This window comes from Cicer arietinum, chromosome 4 (genome assembly GCF_000331145.2).
Source record: "Cicer arietinum cultivar CDC Frontier isolate Library 1 chromosome 4, Cicar.CDCFrontier_v2.0, whole genome shotgun sequence".
NCBI lineage: Eukaryota > Viridiplantae > Streptophyta > Magnoliopsida > Fabales > Fabaceae > Cicer > Cicer arietinum.
In genome coordinates, this window is record NC_021163.2 from 18,953,345 (window position 1) to 18,968,352 (window position 15,008).

Here is a 15,008-nt window from a genome sequence, read left to right on the forward strand (position 1 = left end):
CACATAGAATTAATCAGATAATACAATTAAAAATATGAAAATTAATATCAACTTGAAATTTGAAATTATCCATTATTTCTGAGTAATTTTTGTTAAATAGATCAACCAATATTAAATTGTCCCACAATATCTCCCTTTGGTCGTCCCACAATAACTGTATTTTTCGCAAAAGAACCATTATATTTAGTTTTAAATACAATATTTATTTTTTTCAATTGTATCATCAAATTATTACTATGTAAATCACTTCTAAAAAACTGATGCCTATTTTCATGTGAGGGTTTGAGTAAATTGATTATTGGAACTTAATTTTAAAGACTCGCCTAGAAGTTACAATACGAGAAAAATGAGGAACACCTATGTATTAACAGAATATGAATTCCTAAAAGAAAGAAATAAAAAATCAGAATATGATATATTTTACATGTATATTAAGAACATCAGCACGTATACTTTTCTTAAATGATTATCCACTTCTCATCAGAACTCAGAAGGCTCGTCCCGTGCAGTACATCTTGATCTCACCTATAAGGTTCACAATACAAAGAATCCGGAGGATAAAAATTTAATCCGGTTCATGTCACGTTCAGATTATGTCAGGTTCCATTGCTTTATCATTAGCAGTTCGAGCTTTCAATATTTTTTGCAAGGCATTATGACATCTGAAAGTATTCAATTGAGTTGTGTAAGAACTAAGAATATATGAATGAATCAATCAGGTTTAAGAATAAAAAAATGACCTGGTTATAATTTGTCATACCTCCAAGGGAGATGATCAAGGAACATGGATGGTGAAACAATTATATCTTTGAAGTTTTCTCTGTTTGCTACGTAAGCTCTATAATATTTCCCCCTCTCAAGCACCCTCCAAGATGTATTAAGATCAGTTTGAGGTCTTTTTTGGTCTGGGACAATATGAATTACAAATCCTGGCAGATACATCTCTTGGGGATCATCAGCAGACTGATTTTCAGAAGTTGGAACAGAATCTATAAACTGAGACACGGGATCTTCAATTGAATGTACATCTGTAGCAAAAGGATTTGTAAATTCGGCATTATTAATTTCAACAATATGGTCCGATGCCCTAGCACCAGTCCAGAGTGCACATTCATCATGCTCACCGTTGTCTGCAATATAACCAAAATAAGCAACATATAATAACACCATGCCAACAATCAGAATCAGAATAATAAAATGATTTGAAATCTTCACTTCCAAAAGGATGCATATATTACCTTGGTCAGCTGTAACAAGAAGATCCCTTTTAATAGCATCAGTCCATAGTGAAGCTTCTTGAACCACTTGTTTGTTGCTGCCTGCAGCATATAGCGGAAATCTTTTCAAATAAGGAATCTTTCACCAACCTAGTTTGATAAATGTTGAAGTAATAAACATGACTTTCATCACTCATAATAGTAACAATATCAATATGCACTGTTCAACATGCCTACTAACTTATTAAGATGAACAACCTTTAATATCAATCTCACACTGTGCTTCATGCTCTGCCTCCTGATTATTTCTTTCATATTGACTTATATATAGAAACCGACGGGCAAGTCTGAAAATCATGGCACTGTCTGCTTTAGGATCTTGTGAAAGTGATGTGATTGCAGCTGCCCTTAGCCTCATAATGGATCCAATTGAAAGGCGGGATGAAAACTCATTTCCATATATAATGCTGCATCATAAACAACGAAGGCAAACAACAAAGAAAACTGAAAGTGTTGCCAAAAGAGAATCAACTACAATCAAACTTTTCACCAGTAGAATTACCTTGTTATAAATGCCGAACATGCATTTGCCACAACAAAATCCACACATGGGAGTGGCCCATATGAGTAAACATGCAGATTAGGGTATCGGTTATAAAGCTGTAAAAAACCTCAGAAATTTATTTAAGAATAAAATCAAACATTTACAAAGATAATATGGCAAGTAAAAAACGATGCAGAAAATGTCAACCTAAAGAAACACGTTAGCAAGAAAAAAAAACTGGAAAATAATGTGGAAAATGAATTCAATAAATAAGTGTGCACAGTAAAACAGAACACATTAATTTCAGTAATGAAATGAAATAGTTATCATTTTTAAAATTTGAGTGCTGATTGTAGAATTTGAAAACTAAAGGAATGGACTGTGATTTGATGATTTAAAAAATTATTGCAGCTGAGTTTATTAAATGACCTCCCATGTTGGATGTTTTCAACATTTCTTCACTTTCACTCTTGGTCAGTACTAAATTAACAGTAATACCATTTAAAGTGATTCCTTGAGTTTTCAACCAATCCATGAATCTGATCTAACACTTACGTAATATTAAGACACAGAAGTCTTAATATTACTTGTTTCACAGAAGTCTTGGGAAGTTCAAGGTACTTAGGGGCTCATCAATCCAAGAGGAAAGCTAATTAAAATTCATATCTAGACCAATAACTGAATTAAGACACAATCGTAAATCCAGTTTCCTTCATTATTTTGCAGGACAACTATACATGAGGTGAAATAGAAGCAATATGCTTATTTTTACCATGATTTGTTTCTGTTTCATTAGGACTAGGGAGTTTAGTATTAGTATAAATAAGGATTAGTGTTTTGTCATTTGTGGAAAGATGCAATGTACCATTTTACATATACAGTTTTTTCAGAATAGACCTTCAATGAAGACCTGGTTCGGAATGCAATCAAAATAGAAGATTATGCTTACTGAAGAAACAAATTGAAGGTAAGTTCAGCCTTTAAAAGTGAGAAATGTCATACTTGCAGTCCAAGCAATGCAGCTATAGCACCCCCAAGTGAATGTCCAACTATGCGGACATTATACCCAAAGCATTCGCAGCCAAATCCCAGTAATTTTGAAAGAAGCCCATAGGACTCAGAGTCTGCATTTCAATTTCAAAAAAACAACTAATGTTAAAAGAAGAGTTTCTGTTATGTAAGAAAGGCAAATGTTTTTAAATTAAACCAAATTTCAACTTTAGTTTGGGAATTCACAAAGAAAAAGTATAGTTTTGCTCAGTCATGTAACGTAACCATTAATGGTGACTATTTAACTCCTACAAAGTGTTTGTCATAGAAAGCAGAAAAGAAGATGACAAATTCATTTGACAAGATCGACCATTTATATCTAAGTACTGAAAGAACCTCAAGCATTTCTTACCATGCTCTCCAGGATTTCCTTCAATCTGCATAAAAAGCTCTCTTGCAGCCTCAACTATACCCGAATGCCCATAGTGGGGGAACGATGAAGTAACATTTTTGTGTATATCAGAATGAATGTGGTTGCAGCTGCAAGGAGAAACTTAAAATATAGAGTCGAGAAACCAAATTATTGTGTTGGTGGAACATGTAAAATATCTATAAAGTTTGGGGCAAATAATCAATTACATATTGGAACCAAAATTGTAAAATACATAGAAGAGAAAATATGATGGTTCCATGATTCTCTCTGCGAATGTAAAGAACCCAATAGTGATGTCATTTGCAATTGTCCAAGGCTGACAAACATAATTGATACTTGATAATCACAGAGCATAATTCGTCATAATTTGAGTTCGTAGTTATGTGACCAACTGCAGAGTCATTTGAAAACCATATTTCCGATTTGGCTACGTCAGAGAATGTGCAGTTGGTCACATAACTACACTTTCATTTGTAATCCACGTATTTCAGTGAATAAAGCAATAGCTCCCCCACGCCCGTCTCGGAGAAAACCTTGTGTGTAACTCAGAATAATGCAATTTCAAATTCATATGGTGTAAGTATATGGGCTGCTACAATGTTTAAAACTCATGTGACTTTTATAATCGAATTAATTTGGAATTTGTGTTTTCACCTCCACCCTAAATCTCTATACATGTTTCAGAATGTATTCAAAAAGTGAAAAAGAGGAAGAGTAATAAATACTTTATCAAACCAGACAAGTCTGTTGCAGAAAGGGTGCATTCCTTGCATAACCCATCAGTTATTAGGTCCTCAGGGGTTTCAGTTCCACGTATAGCAATTACTACAGTTTGTAGATGATGTAGAACCACAATAAAATATGCAGCTTCACACTTGACCTGGCATGGGTATGAGCCAAAAAAAACCTTTATACTTGTAGACTCTGCTAGTAAAACATAAAAAATGTTCACAATATCATACACAGATTGAGTATATAATAATCTCAATTTGGATAGCTCTGGGTTTCCCCATATTTACAACCTTAACCAAAGCCTTTTCCCATTGGATCCATCTTCTCTAAATTGTTGATGCATAAATTAATGATTGATATTATATACACATATATAACAATTCATGGGTGTTGCAATATCAACCTTTTATTTTCTTACTTTACTAACAATTCACTTTATACGAGCCAAATTTTTTCCCATTATATGGGGTCAACTTTATGGATCAGCCAAAATTCAATCTCGCACAACATCATAGATTTTTTTTATCACATATTACACCTAAAGAGTTCCTTCATTTCATTTATACTACCAGGATCCTATGGTTCACATCTCTCCCCCATCATTCTACACATGCTGGACCCAAGATACTTAAATTGTAAGATCCATGGTAAGGTATGCTCTCTACATTTCATCATCTCTAACCTATAATTTTGTTCCTCTTACTAAACATGCATTCTAAGTAATCTGTTTTACTTGTACAAAAGTTATATGCTTTAAGGTTTTTGTCTCCATATCACTTTTCCAAGTTTCCATATATTTCCTCTATTGTTTTACTATGACGTTCATGTCCCTTTTCATCTTCATAAAACATAGAGGACTTTCCAACTGAATTTCACTCTTCTGTATTTTGTATGGCAAGCCTTAGTCCTATGACCCATAGCACCTCATATAAAGCACATTTGGACATTTAAATTCTCTAACCTGGTTTACTCTCCCATGTCTGAGTGCTTCCGGAGGCAAATTGGCATACTTTAGAAAGGCTGCAGCATGGCCTCGCCACCAGTTATCACCATCCAAAACAGGCCGTCTATGAAAATAAAATAGGTGCATAAACATGTTGAAGATGAAATTCTTTAAATTCATGCATGTTGAAAAAAGACAGCAGGAAGGATGTAATAACGCAAAAATAGAGATACATAAGTGCCAAGATACATATGGCCTAAATCTGGACACAACTATTCAGAAATCATCTACAGATTTAAAACTTATGAGCTCACTGACATTAATTTGAGCGTGTATAGAAAATGTAACATCGTGTATTGATCTACTAAACTACTTTGATATGATAAGTTTTGTTTATTTTGATGAAAGACATATCAACAAAGAAAAAAAAAAGCTAGAGATAGGGAAAAGTATCTTTCTAAGGAAACTGAATGGAAAATAATGAATGGAGGAACAATCAAAGTAGAGAAACACTTGCACACCAATATAGAAGATCCCTCCAAGTGCGTTACATATTTTGATAGTAATATATTTTTCAGATTTCAGAGACCATTTCTTGCACACAAATACAGAAGATCTCTCCAACCGCATTATATATTTTGATAAGTAATACATTTTTCGGAGTTCAGAGACCATTTCAATGTTACGAGGAACAAGCATCAACACAATAACATGAAATTTGAACAGAAGATTCTGAGCTACTACGGATTCAGTTATATACATCGTAAAGTTGAATATCCAACAAATCACCACCTGTTGCGTGTCCAAGGAGACAAAATTCCTTGCCTATAGAGCCATGAACAAGGAAACATGAAAGGATTTCGCCCAACATCAAGCAACGGACCCTGCATCGTTGAATGTAATATAAATGTTAAAAGCGAGTTGGTAAAAATAAAACATAAACATGTAATTAAGCTTTTAATGGCATTACAGTGTATGCAGCTTCAGCAAATTTATGAAGAGCTGCAGCCTCCCTAATTCGCGTCTCTGGTGCTTCAATGGATTCTTCAAAGGATTCTGGAAATTTTTCTTTGTTTTGGAGTAAAGCTAAAGCTGGACAACAAAAACTTCAAGGTTATAACGTGATGGTGAAGTTAAATTGATTCACGCAACACTCTCGATGAAAAATTGGTGTGATCAGCATAACTTTCATATTAAAATGCAATGTCATCCATTTAAAAAAAATGTCCCGTTAACTCAAACACACCTTTTTGGATCAGATGATTGCTCATTCAGCCCCCATGTTTGCTCATTTATTCGACTTTTTAGAATGAACTTTAGAATGAAATTTATTTATTTTAATTTGATTTGTAATAATTCTTAGTTTGTTGTAATTTGGAATTGTAATAGTTTTAATTTAGATTCACTTGATGTCATGTGTAAGTGAAAATACTTTGCTTCCTTATATTAAGTTTATTTTAGAAAATATGATGTAAACTCAATATGGATATAGAAAATAGTATCATTTATGGTCCATTTAAGTATAGAGATAATCTTACTATAAATATGTATTTGTACTCATGATTTCAACAACAAGCAACAAATACCACAATAATCAAGTAAATGACAAGAACAAATTAAGAAAATAAAAATAAGGCTCTCACAACTCACTAAGTGTTTACAATCAAGAAATGTATCACTATGTATATCACCCAATGATGGTTTTTTTTCAAATAAATAAAATTAATTCTAATTTATTAAAATATAGGCCATTTTCATGCTCTTGAGATTCTCATGGGTAGTGTATTTGAGGGCGGGTGAGCAAACACGGAGGGCGAATTAACAACCGTTTTTGGATAATACTACAAATCCTGCAATAGCTAAATCCTTCAACTCAATAAACTCAGCCACATGTGCTCCTGATTCGAAGCACAGAAGAACAGCAGCACATAAGGGAAGGACGCTGATATATTAGCTTTTAGAAATTAAGGTGATTTTGCTGATTTGTCTAAAGGAGGATATTATAGCTACCCAACACAAACCGCAAGAATGATGTGCATAATTTGTCATTTTCTTCACAATACTTTGTGTGTGTGTAAATGTAGTTGAAATAAGTTTAAGTTTATTGATCATGTAGTTTGAAGGGCTTATATTGAAATAAAGTGGAAAAGAGGTGACTGAGGAACATATGATAACTACAACTGCGGATAAAATAAGTATGGACAAACCTGCCAAGAGTTCCATATGGCCAGTTCCAGAAGCACGATATGCGACGAGGTCGCCTAATAATCGAGCAACAGAATAGACATCATCTTGTTCTTCTATTGCAGTCAAGTATTTGACCCTGCCGAGACAGCACAAGGTTTCGCGTAAGCCGTTATCAAAAACCTCCCTATAATGGGATTTCCAAGCATTGTCATGAGTTTGATAAAAAGATCTCCATTTAAGAACATCAGATCCTGTAAAGCACTGGGCTACAGCAACGAAAGAGGCAAGGATGAAGAAGAGAGAGAGTAACTTGTGGTTCCACCAGTCAGGGTTCCATCCCAATTCTGCATGGGCAGGATGATGAAAGAGAGGTGAGAAATGTAATTAATTAAAGACAATAAATATTGAAGTGGAAAAGAGAGAGAGAGAGAGAGGGGAATGGAGGAACTCACCAACCTAAAAGACAATAATGAGTAAGGGGGGTATGTTTGGAGAAAAAGTAAGCCGAGTTGAGGAGAAGGTAAGTAGAGGAGAGAAATTGAATGAGTGTGAGGAAGATTGTACATCGACTCCACCAAAGCCATTTCTTATACCTAGCCTGTGTTGTTATGATTAGGATTGAAATGAGGAAATTGAAATGAGGAAATAGAAATGAATTAGGGGAGGGCAGCTACTGACCCGTCTTTGGAAGCGTAGAAGAAGGTCGTCGTGATCGTCGGAAGAGTCGTTGAGAATGAGGGTGGCAGCAGAATATTGGGCGAAAGCAGTTTGAAGCATGGCAACAATTCGGAGAAGGGAGGCAATAGAAACAGAGAGGAAAGGGAGCAAAGAATGGAGATCGCAGAGGTGATAACTATGGGAAATGAGAAGGGTGCCAAAGAGGAAAACTAAACAATTGCAAACCCACAAAATTATTCCCACACGTCTCAGGTTTCTAACACCCATCCCCATTGCGTTCCGATTATTGCTTTGCCATTCTTTCCTCCGCGACTCTAAATATTTTCTGACACGGGAAATCGCTCTCCTCTCGGTCTCTACGCTTTAAATCACCAAAATATCCTCTCTTATATATTTTTATTTTATTTTAAAATAAAAAATTCTCTGGTTACACTCCAAAATACCTTCCTAGTATTTTGTTCTGTCTGCCACATCCTTATTCACCTGCCCCCCTAACCATCAAGCTAACATTAATTGAACTTAACTTTCCTTATTCAAAAAAGAAAATTGAACTTAAATTATATCAACCATCATCTCATTCTATCCTCTTCCTCTCATTTTCATTCATTATTAATATTGTATAAACATGTCAACCAAAAAATCATTCATTTACATATGAGTAGAGGTTAAAACTATGAAAGTTTTACAAAAACTGATAATATCATTTTTTTTAAATAAAATTTTAAAATTGTATTGGAATAATTTTATACTAATTTAATTTAAAACGATTATGTGTTTTGATGTAATCGTGGGGTTATCATTTATATTTTGAGTGGAAATAACTTTAATTACAGAAAAAGACAATAAAATTAGACATTATACATTATTTCATGGTCAATAGATGATATATTATAGATCAGAAAATTATTCGAAACCCCAATGACACCTCAAAATATCTATTAAAAAAAAACACATCTTCTCATGCTAACGAGTGAGACAATACATCATTGGTACCAATTTTTAAATAATAATATAAAATAAAACTTGACAGGATTGCTTGTTTAATTCTAAATCTGGTTTTCTTTTTTTGGTCAAATTTCTAAGACTCTAACTCGTCCCATCTTCAATTCTATCCGAAGATTGCTCTAGACGTAGCCATACAAGAAATTAACAGATCAATCTCAACAGAAAATAAACCTCTACTTTGAAACACAACTATGAATTTGTGAAAAGGAAGATATTTTCGTAGGCTACATAGCCATGGTTTACCACAGATAGATTACAACATACACTGTACAATTTCCTTCATTATTATTCGTTTAAAGTAGGAAGGTACAAAAATCAGTTTCCATGCATTGCCTTCAAAACCTTGACTTCTATTCTATGCACATTGCAATAGAATTAATCTCGTAAAACAAAATAAGATTATGTGCTAGGTTTGCATCCACAACTGCAGTTTTCAAGTTCTCCGTGAAGCTTCTGTAAGAGGGCGAAAATATGATGTATGTAGTCAAGATCAACAGCACTCAAACTAATGCATACACATTATATTTTAATTTTAACAGTTATATACCATATCAAGGAAAACAATAATTTTCAAAAATACCGTAGTCATTTGAAGCACTTTTTTATTCGGGGTTATGCATGTATATAAAAATATAATATTATACACAGAACATGCCAAGGTACTTTTACACACCTGAACTTGAGTTTGAAGACCTTTAATATGTTGAACGGCCAAATCCAGCATGTCTGAATAACTTGTTTGCTACAATTAATGACATTTTGAAACAACATTAAGCCACCTATAATATGTACTTTACACATTGATTTGATGCACATATTATGTAATATTATCGTAGCCAACTAATTGAAGATACTCTCATCTTATTGTAAAAGAGATTTTAATTTCTGACTACTCTGTAATAATGAACTTGTCTAACTTCAATTTGATCTTGCCTCCTGCTATAGGCAAATTTTGCATTCTTGCGCATAAATCTTACTATGAAAAATAACTAGACTCTAATACCATATTAAAGAATAAAATACAAAGTCATCATTGATTATAGTTGAATAAGTTATTGTATAAAAACAAGGATGATGATGATAACTAATCCTAAGAGAGAAAAAAAAAACAAAAAATAACGAAACATTATTAACTAACTAAAATTAACAGAATCAGTTATTTTGTAACTGATCTAAGAAAAATAGAAAAGTAGTAAAAACTAAGATAATGGAAGAAGTTAGAATAAGAGTCGTATCGTCACAAGGAAAGCGGAAGCAACAGCTAAATTCTAGTTCCAAATAATGCTTCAAACTATAAGAAGATTGCATACACCAAAAAATTTAAATTTCATTACAGAATGTTGTGAGAGCTTGGAGCTTGGCTTTTCTAGGTTTCATCTTACACCTTATTTACTTGCAAGGTGCAAACTTAGGTTCAAGGTTTAGTAATTCAAACAAGGACCAATAGCTAAGTTCTTTGTTAAGGAAATGTTTGTGCGAATATCTTTGTGAAAATGAGAGTTAATGGCATGGATTTATTGAATGTGGTTTATGAGCCACATGCTAGTTTATCTTTAGCTCTTATGACTGATGTTATGGGCGTCTCCTTTTTAAGGACTTAGTAGTCTAGATAGTAGTTCTTTGTCTTGTTTATCTTTTTTCCTTTTTCACATGTTACCAAAAAAAAAAACAAGGACTGATAGCAGCGCAGATTCGGTTTTTAATTAGAATCTAAAATAAAGAGTAAATTATACTTGAGTCTCTAATAGAAAATTGAAGTGCACTTCTCTTTTCTCTTATTTTGAAACATATACACCTCCTTCAATGAGAAATAAATATTTATTAAAGTTGAGTTCATTATAATAGTAATGGGGAATAAGTATGAATGGGCGTTCCACTAAAATTATTTACTTTTGTATCACTTTTAGTGTCACTAACAAATGATGTTGAATACTTTATCTTTATTCTAGTGTCACTAGCATGAGGAAGGAAGCAATGAATTAATAATACCTTATCCATATTAGGTACAAGGTCCTGTAATTTCTTCAACTTGCCACTTATTCTAGTTCTTCTCTCCTGCATATATATACATGAAAATGGATTACAATCCTGATGAGAGATATTTAGAATTAGAAAGAAACAAGAAAAAGGATTTTGATTTACCCGTTCAGCAATACTACGGGGATGAGTGGCACAGCCACGCTTGGCACGAATTTTACAAGGGACGGAATCTTGTGGAATATGCAATAGCTTGTCAACGCTTGCCATTTCAAGAGATGTTTGTGGCAGACTATACTGAAACGATTGAAATTGAATTATTAAATAATTAAATAATTAATTAATTAGAATGAAGAATGTGTTGTGATGAGTGGATACTGACTGACCTGAGTTTCGAGGGCATTGAGGCAATGTAGAAGAAGGTCGGGATCTTCGTCGTCGTTGTTATTGTTGTTGTCATTTCTAGAACGCTTATTATTTGAAGAAAATACTATCGAATTAGAATTATTATTTGAATTATCAGCCCCCCAGGTACTATGATGCAATCCTCCATTATTTGCTGCTGTAGCGGCATAAGAAGAAGGTGGACCATTTTCAGATATGCGAGAAAGACATTCTTGCCCTTGTCCTCCATCTCCCCTTGTGATTGTGAACCCCGCTGTATCCTCGTCATAAAAAATTAAATACTATATCAGATCTAATCTATATTGTTGACTTTTAAGTTGACTTGGACACCCTACCCTAAATTAGAAATTAGAAATTAGAAATTTTATATACTTACCATTATGATTGTGAGCGGCGAGATGGTTGAGGAAACCTGCGGGGGAGCTTTTCTGACGGAGCAACGCCGATCCATCAAAGGCGTCGTATGAAGAAGAAGATGACCTCTGCTGAGTGGAGTCACCGGAGAAATAATGTCCCGTTCCCGGGGGGAAAAGGCGCGATCCTCCTGATGCTATGACGGCATCGACCGTGGTGGTGAGAAGAGAGCCAGGTGCAGAACCGTATCTGGTGAGGGAAGAGGTCTGTTGTTGAGACGAAGAGGAGGAGGAAGAAGCCGAAGACGAAGGAGGACGATACATGTTTGAATATGGATGTAATGTAAGTGGGAAGTGGGATAAATGATGAGTTGATTTGATTAAATAAAAAGCAACTTGTTGTTAGTTGAGTTGTGGTTTGCAAATAGTACAAAACAAGGATGAGGAAAGATATATATTAGATGCGCTGCCTTTCCCACTTGTCCAACTAATATTCATACTTTAACCCAACTTGCTACTGTCACGTGCCTCTTTATACTTACAGGTGCATGAATTCATCCATACAGCCGCCAATTCGATCTTTCCATCGGAATACTGCTAAACAACATACTATATGTAAATACTCATACTCCTACTAACAAATATCCAAATATTATCCCCAATTACAATTTAAGAGATAACAAAAATAAGTGGTCAAAATATATGTTCAGTACTTACCATAACATAACTAGTTGTTCATAAGAAAAAAATTAAATTGAATAATTTTTTTTAAATTTCAAAATGATATACATATTATAATTATTACTTTTCTTTTAGTATAATAGAGGGCAAAAGTGTAAAAAAATACGAAATTAATCAAATATTTTAAGACATACAAATCCCGTAAATAGATTTTTAATATCTTTTTTTAATCCAAACAATTTTATTTAAAAAGCATCACACTTTTACTCAATCTTATTCTGTATTTTTGTTGTTGATAATTTTAATTAAATTTATATTATCATTGATCAATAGTTAAGTATTTCTAATTATTTATTTATAAGAAAATATATATGTAGTAGAAGGTTGGGATGGGACCAACTAATCTACCCCAAATTTATTTCCTTAGATAGTGAAGACGTAAAAAAAAAGCGCATTGGAACGGGCTTGGTTGAAGGCCCAACCCTAGACGTTGATAAAATGTTAGGGCAACGCAACAACGGCGAGTGAGGCTAGGAGAAGAAGAATGGCGATTGAGAAAGTAAAGCGAAAACGAAGTGCGACTGAAAATAATGATGATAGAAGTGAAAAGAAAAAGACGACGGTATCATCATCATCGAAGGAGGGAGCTGGTGAGCAATTACGTTTTTTCGTTGATCAATTTCAGGAGGCCAACCACTGTCAACTTTCTTCCATTGAGTTAGAGTCCTTCAAAGATACATCCATATTAGAGCTATCTCATTCTCAAGACACAGACACAGATAACGATGTCAAAATGTTGGGTGATGATATCAAAGCGGCATTTGGGAAATCATGGAAAGAGGTGCTTTGTGAAGGAGACCTCTTACAAGGCAAAATCCCTGCTGGTAGCCCCTCAGTTGTTATTCTCTCTTCCTCTGCTTTAAGATCCATACACCTTTTAAAGGGCTTTCGTTCCTTCACTAAACAATGTAGCGCTGTCAAGTTATTCTCTAAGCACATCAAACTCCAAGAACAGGTCAATATTTACTCTCCCCAACTTCACTTCATCAATTCAAGTTAATGTGAAACGTTGTACATGATTATTAGGTAATATTGTTGCTTGGACCCCCAATTATTGATTTTGATTTATGTTCCCTGCAGACTTCCTTGTTGAAAAACCGAGTTAACATTGCTAGCGGCACACCAAGCAGGTTTGTCATCTTACATAATTTCATTAAAGAAAATCTTGTTGTTTTCCCACCAACTATCAAATCAAATAATTATGTTTTCCTTTCTTTGGTGATAGTATCATCTACCAAGCATTGACATTGTTAGATAGATTTGTAGTCATGTTTATGTTTTGTATAGTTATAGTTATACAACTTTTACATTACTCACCATCCAATGCAGGATAAAGAAGCTCATTGACATGGAGGCTTTAGGCCTTTCAAGGTTAAAAGTACTTGTGCTTGACATGCATCCTGATGTGAAGGGCTATTCCTTGCTTACCCTTCCACAAGTCAGGTGTGCTTCTCTCTTCCTCCCTATTTATTTTAAAATCTTCTGTTCTCAATTCTTTAAAACTTATTTCTTACAAACTTAGAACTTATGGATTATATTGAAATTACTACCATTTACATTAAACTAACCCTATTGATCTGGCAGAGATGAATTCTGGGACCTGTTCAAGAATTATTTTTATCAACCAATGATCCAGGGTGATCTGCGCATCTGTCTCTATGGTCCATACCAGTCAGCAGTCCGTCTAAAAGGAAAAAAAAGACTTCCAGTTGCTGATAAATAATGTGTTATTAGTCATTAATCATACTTGTCTCGTGGCTTGTATTACAACATCTGTTATTATGATTCCATTATCTTTAAATGACCATCACTATTACCTTTGTCCATAAAGTGGAAATGTATTGCCTAAAACAGTGAGTATGTTATTATTTTTTATTGGCTTTAAACAGACCATATTTACTTTAGAGACAGTATCACAATATTACTTCAATGAAGTTATAAAACTTTTAACATGCATTATAGCCTAATAACATATTGAACCCTGCATTATTGTTGTTGTTATATATTGCTTAGGTCTGGTTCTTGTTCTTTTTTCCTTTTGTAATGGAACTTTAGGCAAAAGAATCGAAGTGGCCTAGGGCCTATACTTGATCAGTAGAAAAAAATTTCACTTTGATCTCAGGAGTTTTCACGTTGAGTTCAAGTTGAGTATGTAACAAAACAAAGTACATAATAAAGTGGCCACCGGTAGGCAAAAAATCCGGTTACGAGGCTCAAATTTAAAAAACGAAATCCATTTTAACTATTCAGTTTATTTATAAATTGGTTGGATAACAACTTATGTTTTATATTTGGATTTAGTTTTTATCCACTACCAATATTTTGTTAATTTTGAGATTTTATTTCTTGAAAAAAATTTGAAATTTTTTTTTTTGAAAAATTATCAAAAAAAATATTATAAAAAGATTTAAATTGAATTTTTTTTTTGAAAAATTTGGTGATAATTTTTTAAAAAAATTTATTGAAAAAATCAATTTTTTAAATAATCAATTTTTAAACTATGAATAAATAATTTTTAAAAAAATAATTAAATTTTAACCGATTTTAAAATTAAAATTTTCAAAATCAATTGCTTAATTATAAACCAATTATTTAACCATAATTAATTTTATAATTGGTTTTATAACTAGTTTTAAATCAAATAATAAATTTGATTATAAATCTAAATTCATATATTGATTTTAAAATGAATATGGTTTGGTTTTTTTAAAAAACCAACCATGAACAGCCCTAGCCACTGGCCAGTTGATGGAGATCGGGCTTATGAATTTACTTCCAATTTAGTATTTTATAATAGAAATCT

General features: G+C 33.3%; 3 protein-coding genes across 4 annotated transcripts; 1 reads left to right on the plus strand and 2 right to left on the minus strand.

Annotated features, from left to right (window-relative positions):
• Window positions 1–243: 243 nt before the first annotated feature.
• Window positions 244–8,302, minus strand: LOC101501371 (uncharacterized). Of its 2 annotated transcripts, none has more exons than XM_027333184.2 (14): window positions 7,725–8,302; window positions 7,503–7,644; window positions 7,067–7,390; window positions 5,830–5,951; window positions 5,652–5,743; window positions 4,878–4,983; window positions 3,910–4,064; window positions 3,164–3,291; window positions 2,764–2,885; window positions 1,780–1,877; window positions 1,476–1,684; window positions 1,239–1,319; window positions 761–1,028; window positions 244–662 (listed from the first exon to the last, which is right to left on the minus strand). In XM_027333184.2, exons 1-14 carry the CDS (start codon window positions 7,995–7,997, stop codon window positions 587–589), a joined length of 2,196 nt encoding a protein of 731 aa, XP_027188985.1. In that variant the 5' UTR covers window positions 7,998–8,302; the 3' UTR covers window positions 244–586. The 2 variants fall into 2 exon arrangements, with proteins under 2 accessions (XP_027188985.1, XP_004497413.2); XM_004497356.4 differs by having other exon boundaries at window positions 761–1,130; window positions 7,725–8,256.
• A 623-nt stretch (window positions 8,303–8,925) lies between these two features.
• On the minus strand, window positions 8,926–11,965 carry LOC101501688 (transcription factor bHLH129). The gene is made up of 6 exons (XM_004497358.4): window positions 11,488–11,965; window positions 11,093–11,364; window positions 10,872–11,003; window positions 10,719–10,784; window positions 9,403–9,471; window positions 8,926–9,182 (listed from the first exon to the last, which is right to left on the minus strand). The coding sequence occupies exons 1-6, from the start codon at window positions 11,786–11,788 to the stop codon at window positions 9,129–9,131; spliced, it is 894 nt and encodes a 297-aa protein (XP_004497415.1). The 5' UTR covers window positions 11,789–11,965; the 3' UTR covers window positions 8,926–9,128.
• Window positions 11,966–12,559: 594 nt separating this feature from the next.
• On the plus strand, window positions 12,560–14,161 carry LOC101502342 (uncharacterized). Its single transcript, XM_004497359.4, has 4 exons — window positions 12,560–13,160; window positions 13,286–13,335; window positions 13,535–13,648; window positions 13,790–14,161. The coding sequence occupies exons 1-4, from the start codon at window positions 12,690–12,692 to the stop codon at window positions 13,926–13,928; spliced, it is 774 nt and encodes a 257-aa protein (XP_004497416.1). The 5' UTR covers window positions 12,560–12,689; the 3' UTR covers window positions 13,929–14,161.
• The last annotated feature ends 847 nt before the right edge of the window (window positions 14,162–15,008 follow it).

Coding starts and splice junctions, on each gene's coding strand:
- LOC101501688 (XM_004497358.4), bottom strand. CDS start 11,788: ATGTATCGTCCTCCTTCGTCTTCGGCTTCTTCCTCCTCCTCTTCGTCT. Junction 11,004..11,092: donor TCAATGCCCTCGAAACTCAG/GTCAGTCAGTAT, acceptor CAATCGTTTCAG/TATAGTCTGCCACAAACATC. Junction 9,472..10,718: donor TTGTACCTAATATGGATAAG/GTATTATTAATT, acceptor CATTAATTGTAG/CAAACAAGTTATTCAGACAT.
- LOC101501371 (XM_004497356.4), bottom strand. CDS start 7,997: ATGGGGATGGGTGTTAGAAACCTGAGACGTGTGGGAATAATTTTGTGG. Junction 5,952..7,066: donor CCATATGGAACTCTTGGCAG/GTTTGTCCATAC, acceptor TTTGTTGTCCAG/CTTTAGCTTTACTCCAAAAC. Junction 5,744..5,829: donor TTGCTGAAGCTGCATACACT/GTAATGCCATTA, acceptor TCAACGATGCAG/GGTCCGTTGCTTGATGTTGG.
- LOC101502342 (XM_004497359.4), top strand. CDS start 12,690: ATGGCGATTGAGAAAGTAAAGCGAAAACGAAGTGCGACTGAAAATAAT. Junction 13,161..13,285: donor ACATCAAACTCCAAGAACAG/GTCAATATTTAC, acceptor TGTTCCCTGCAG/ACTTCCTTGTTGAAAAACCG. Junction 13,649..13,789: donor CTTACCCTTCCACAAGTCAG/GTGTGCTTCTCT, acceptor TTGATCTGGCAG/AGATGAATTCTGGGACCTGT.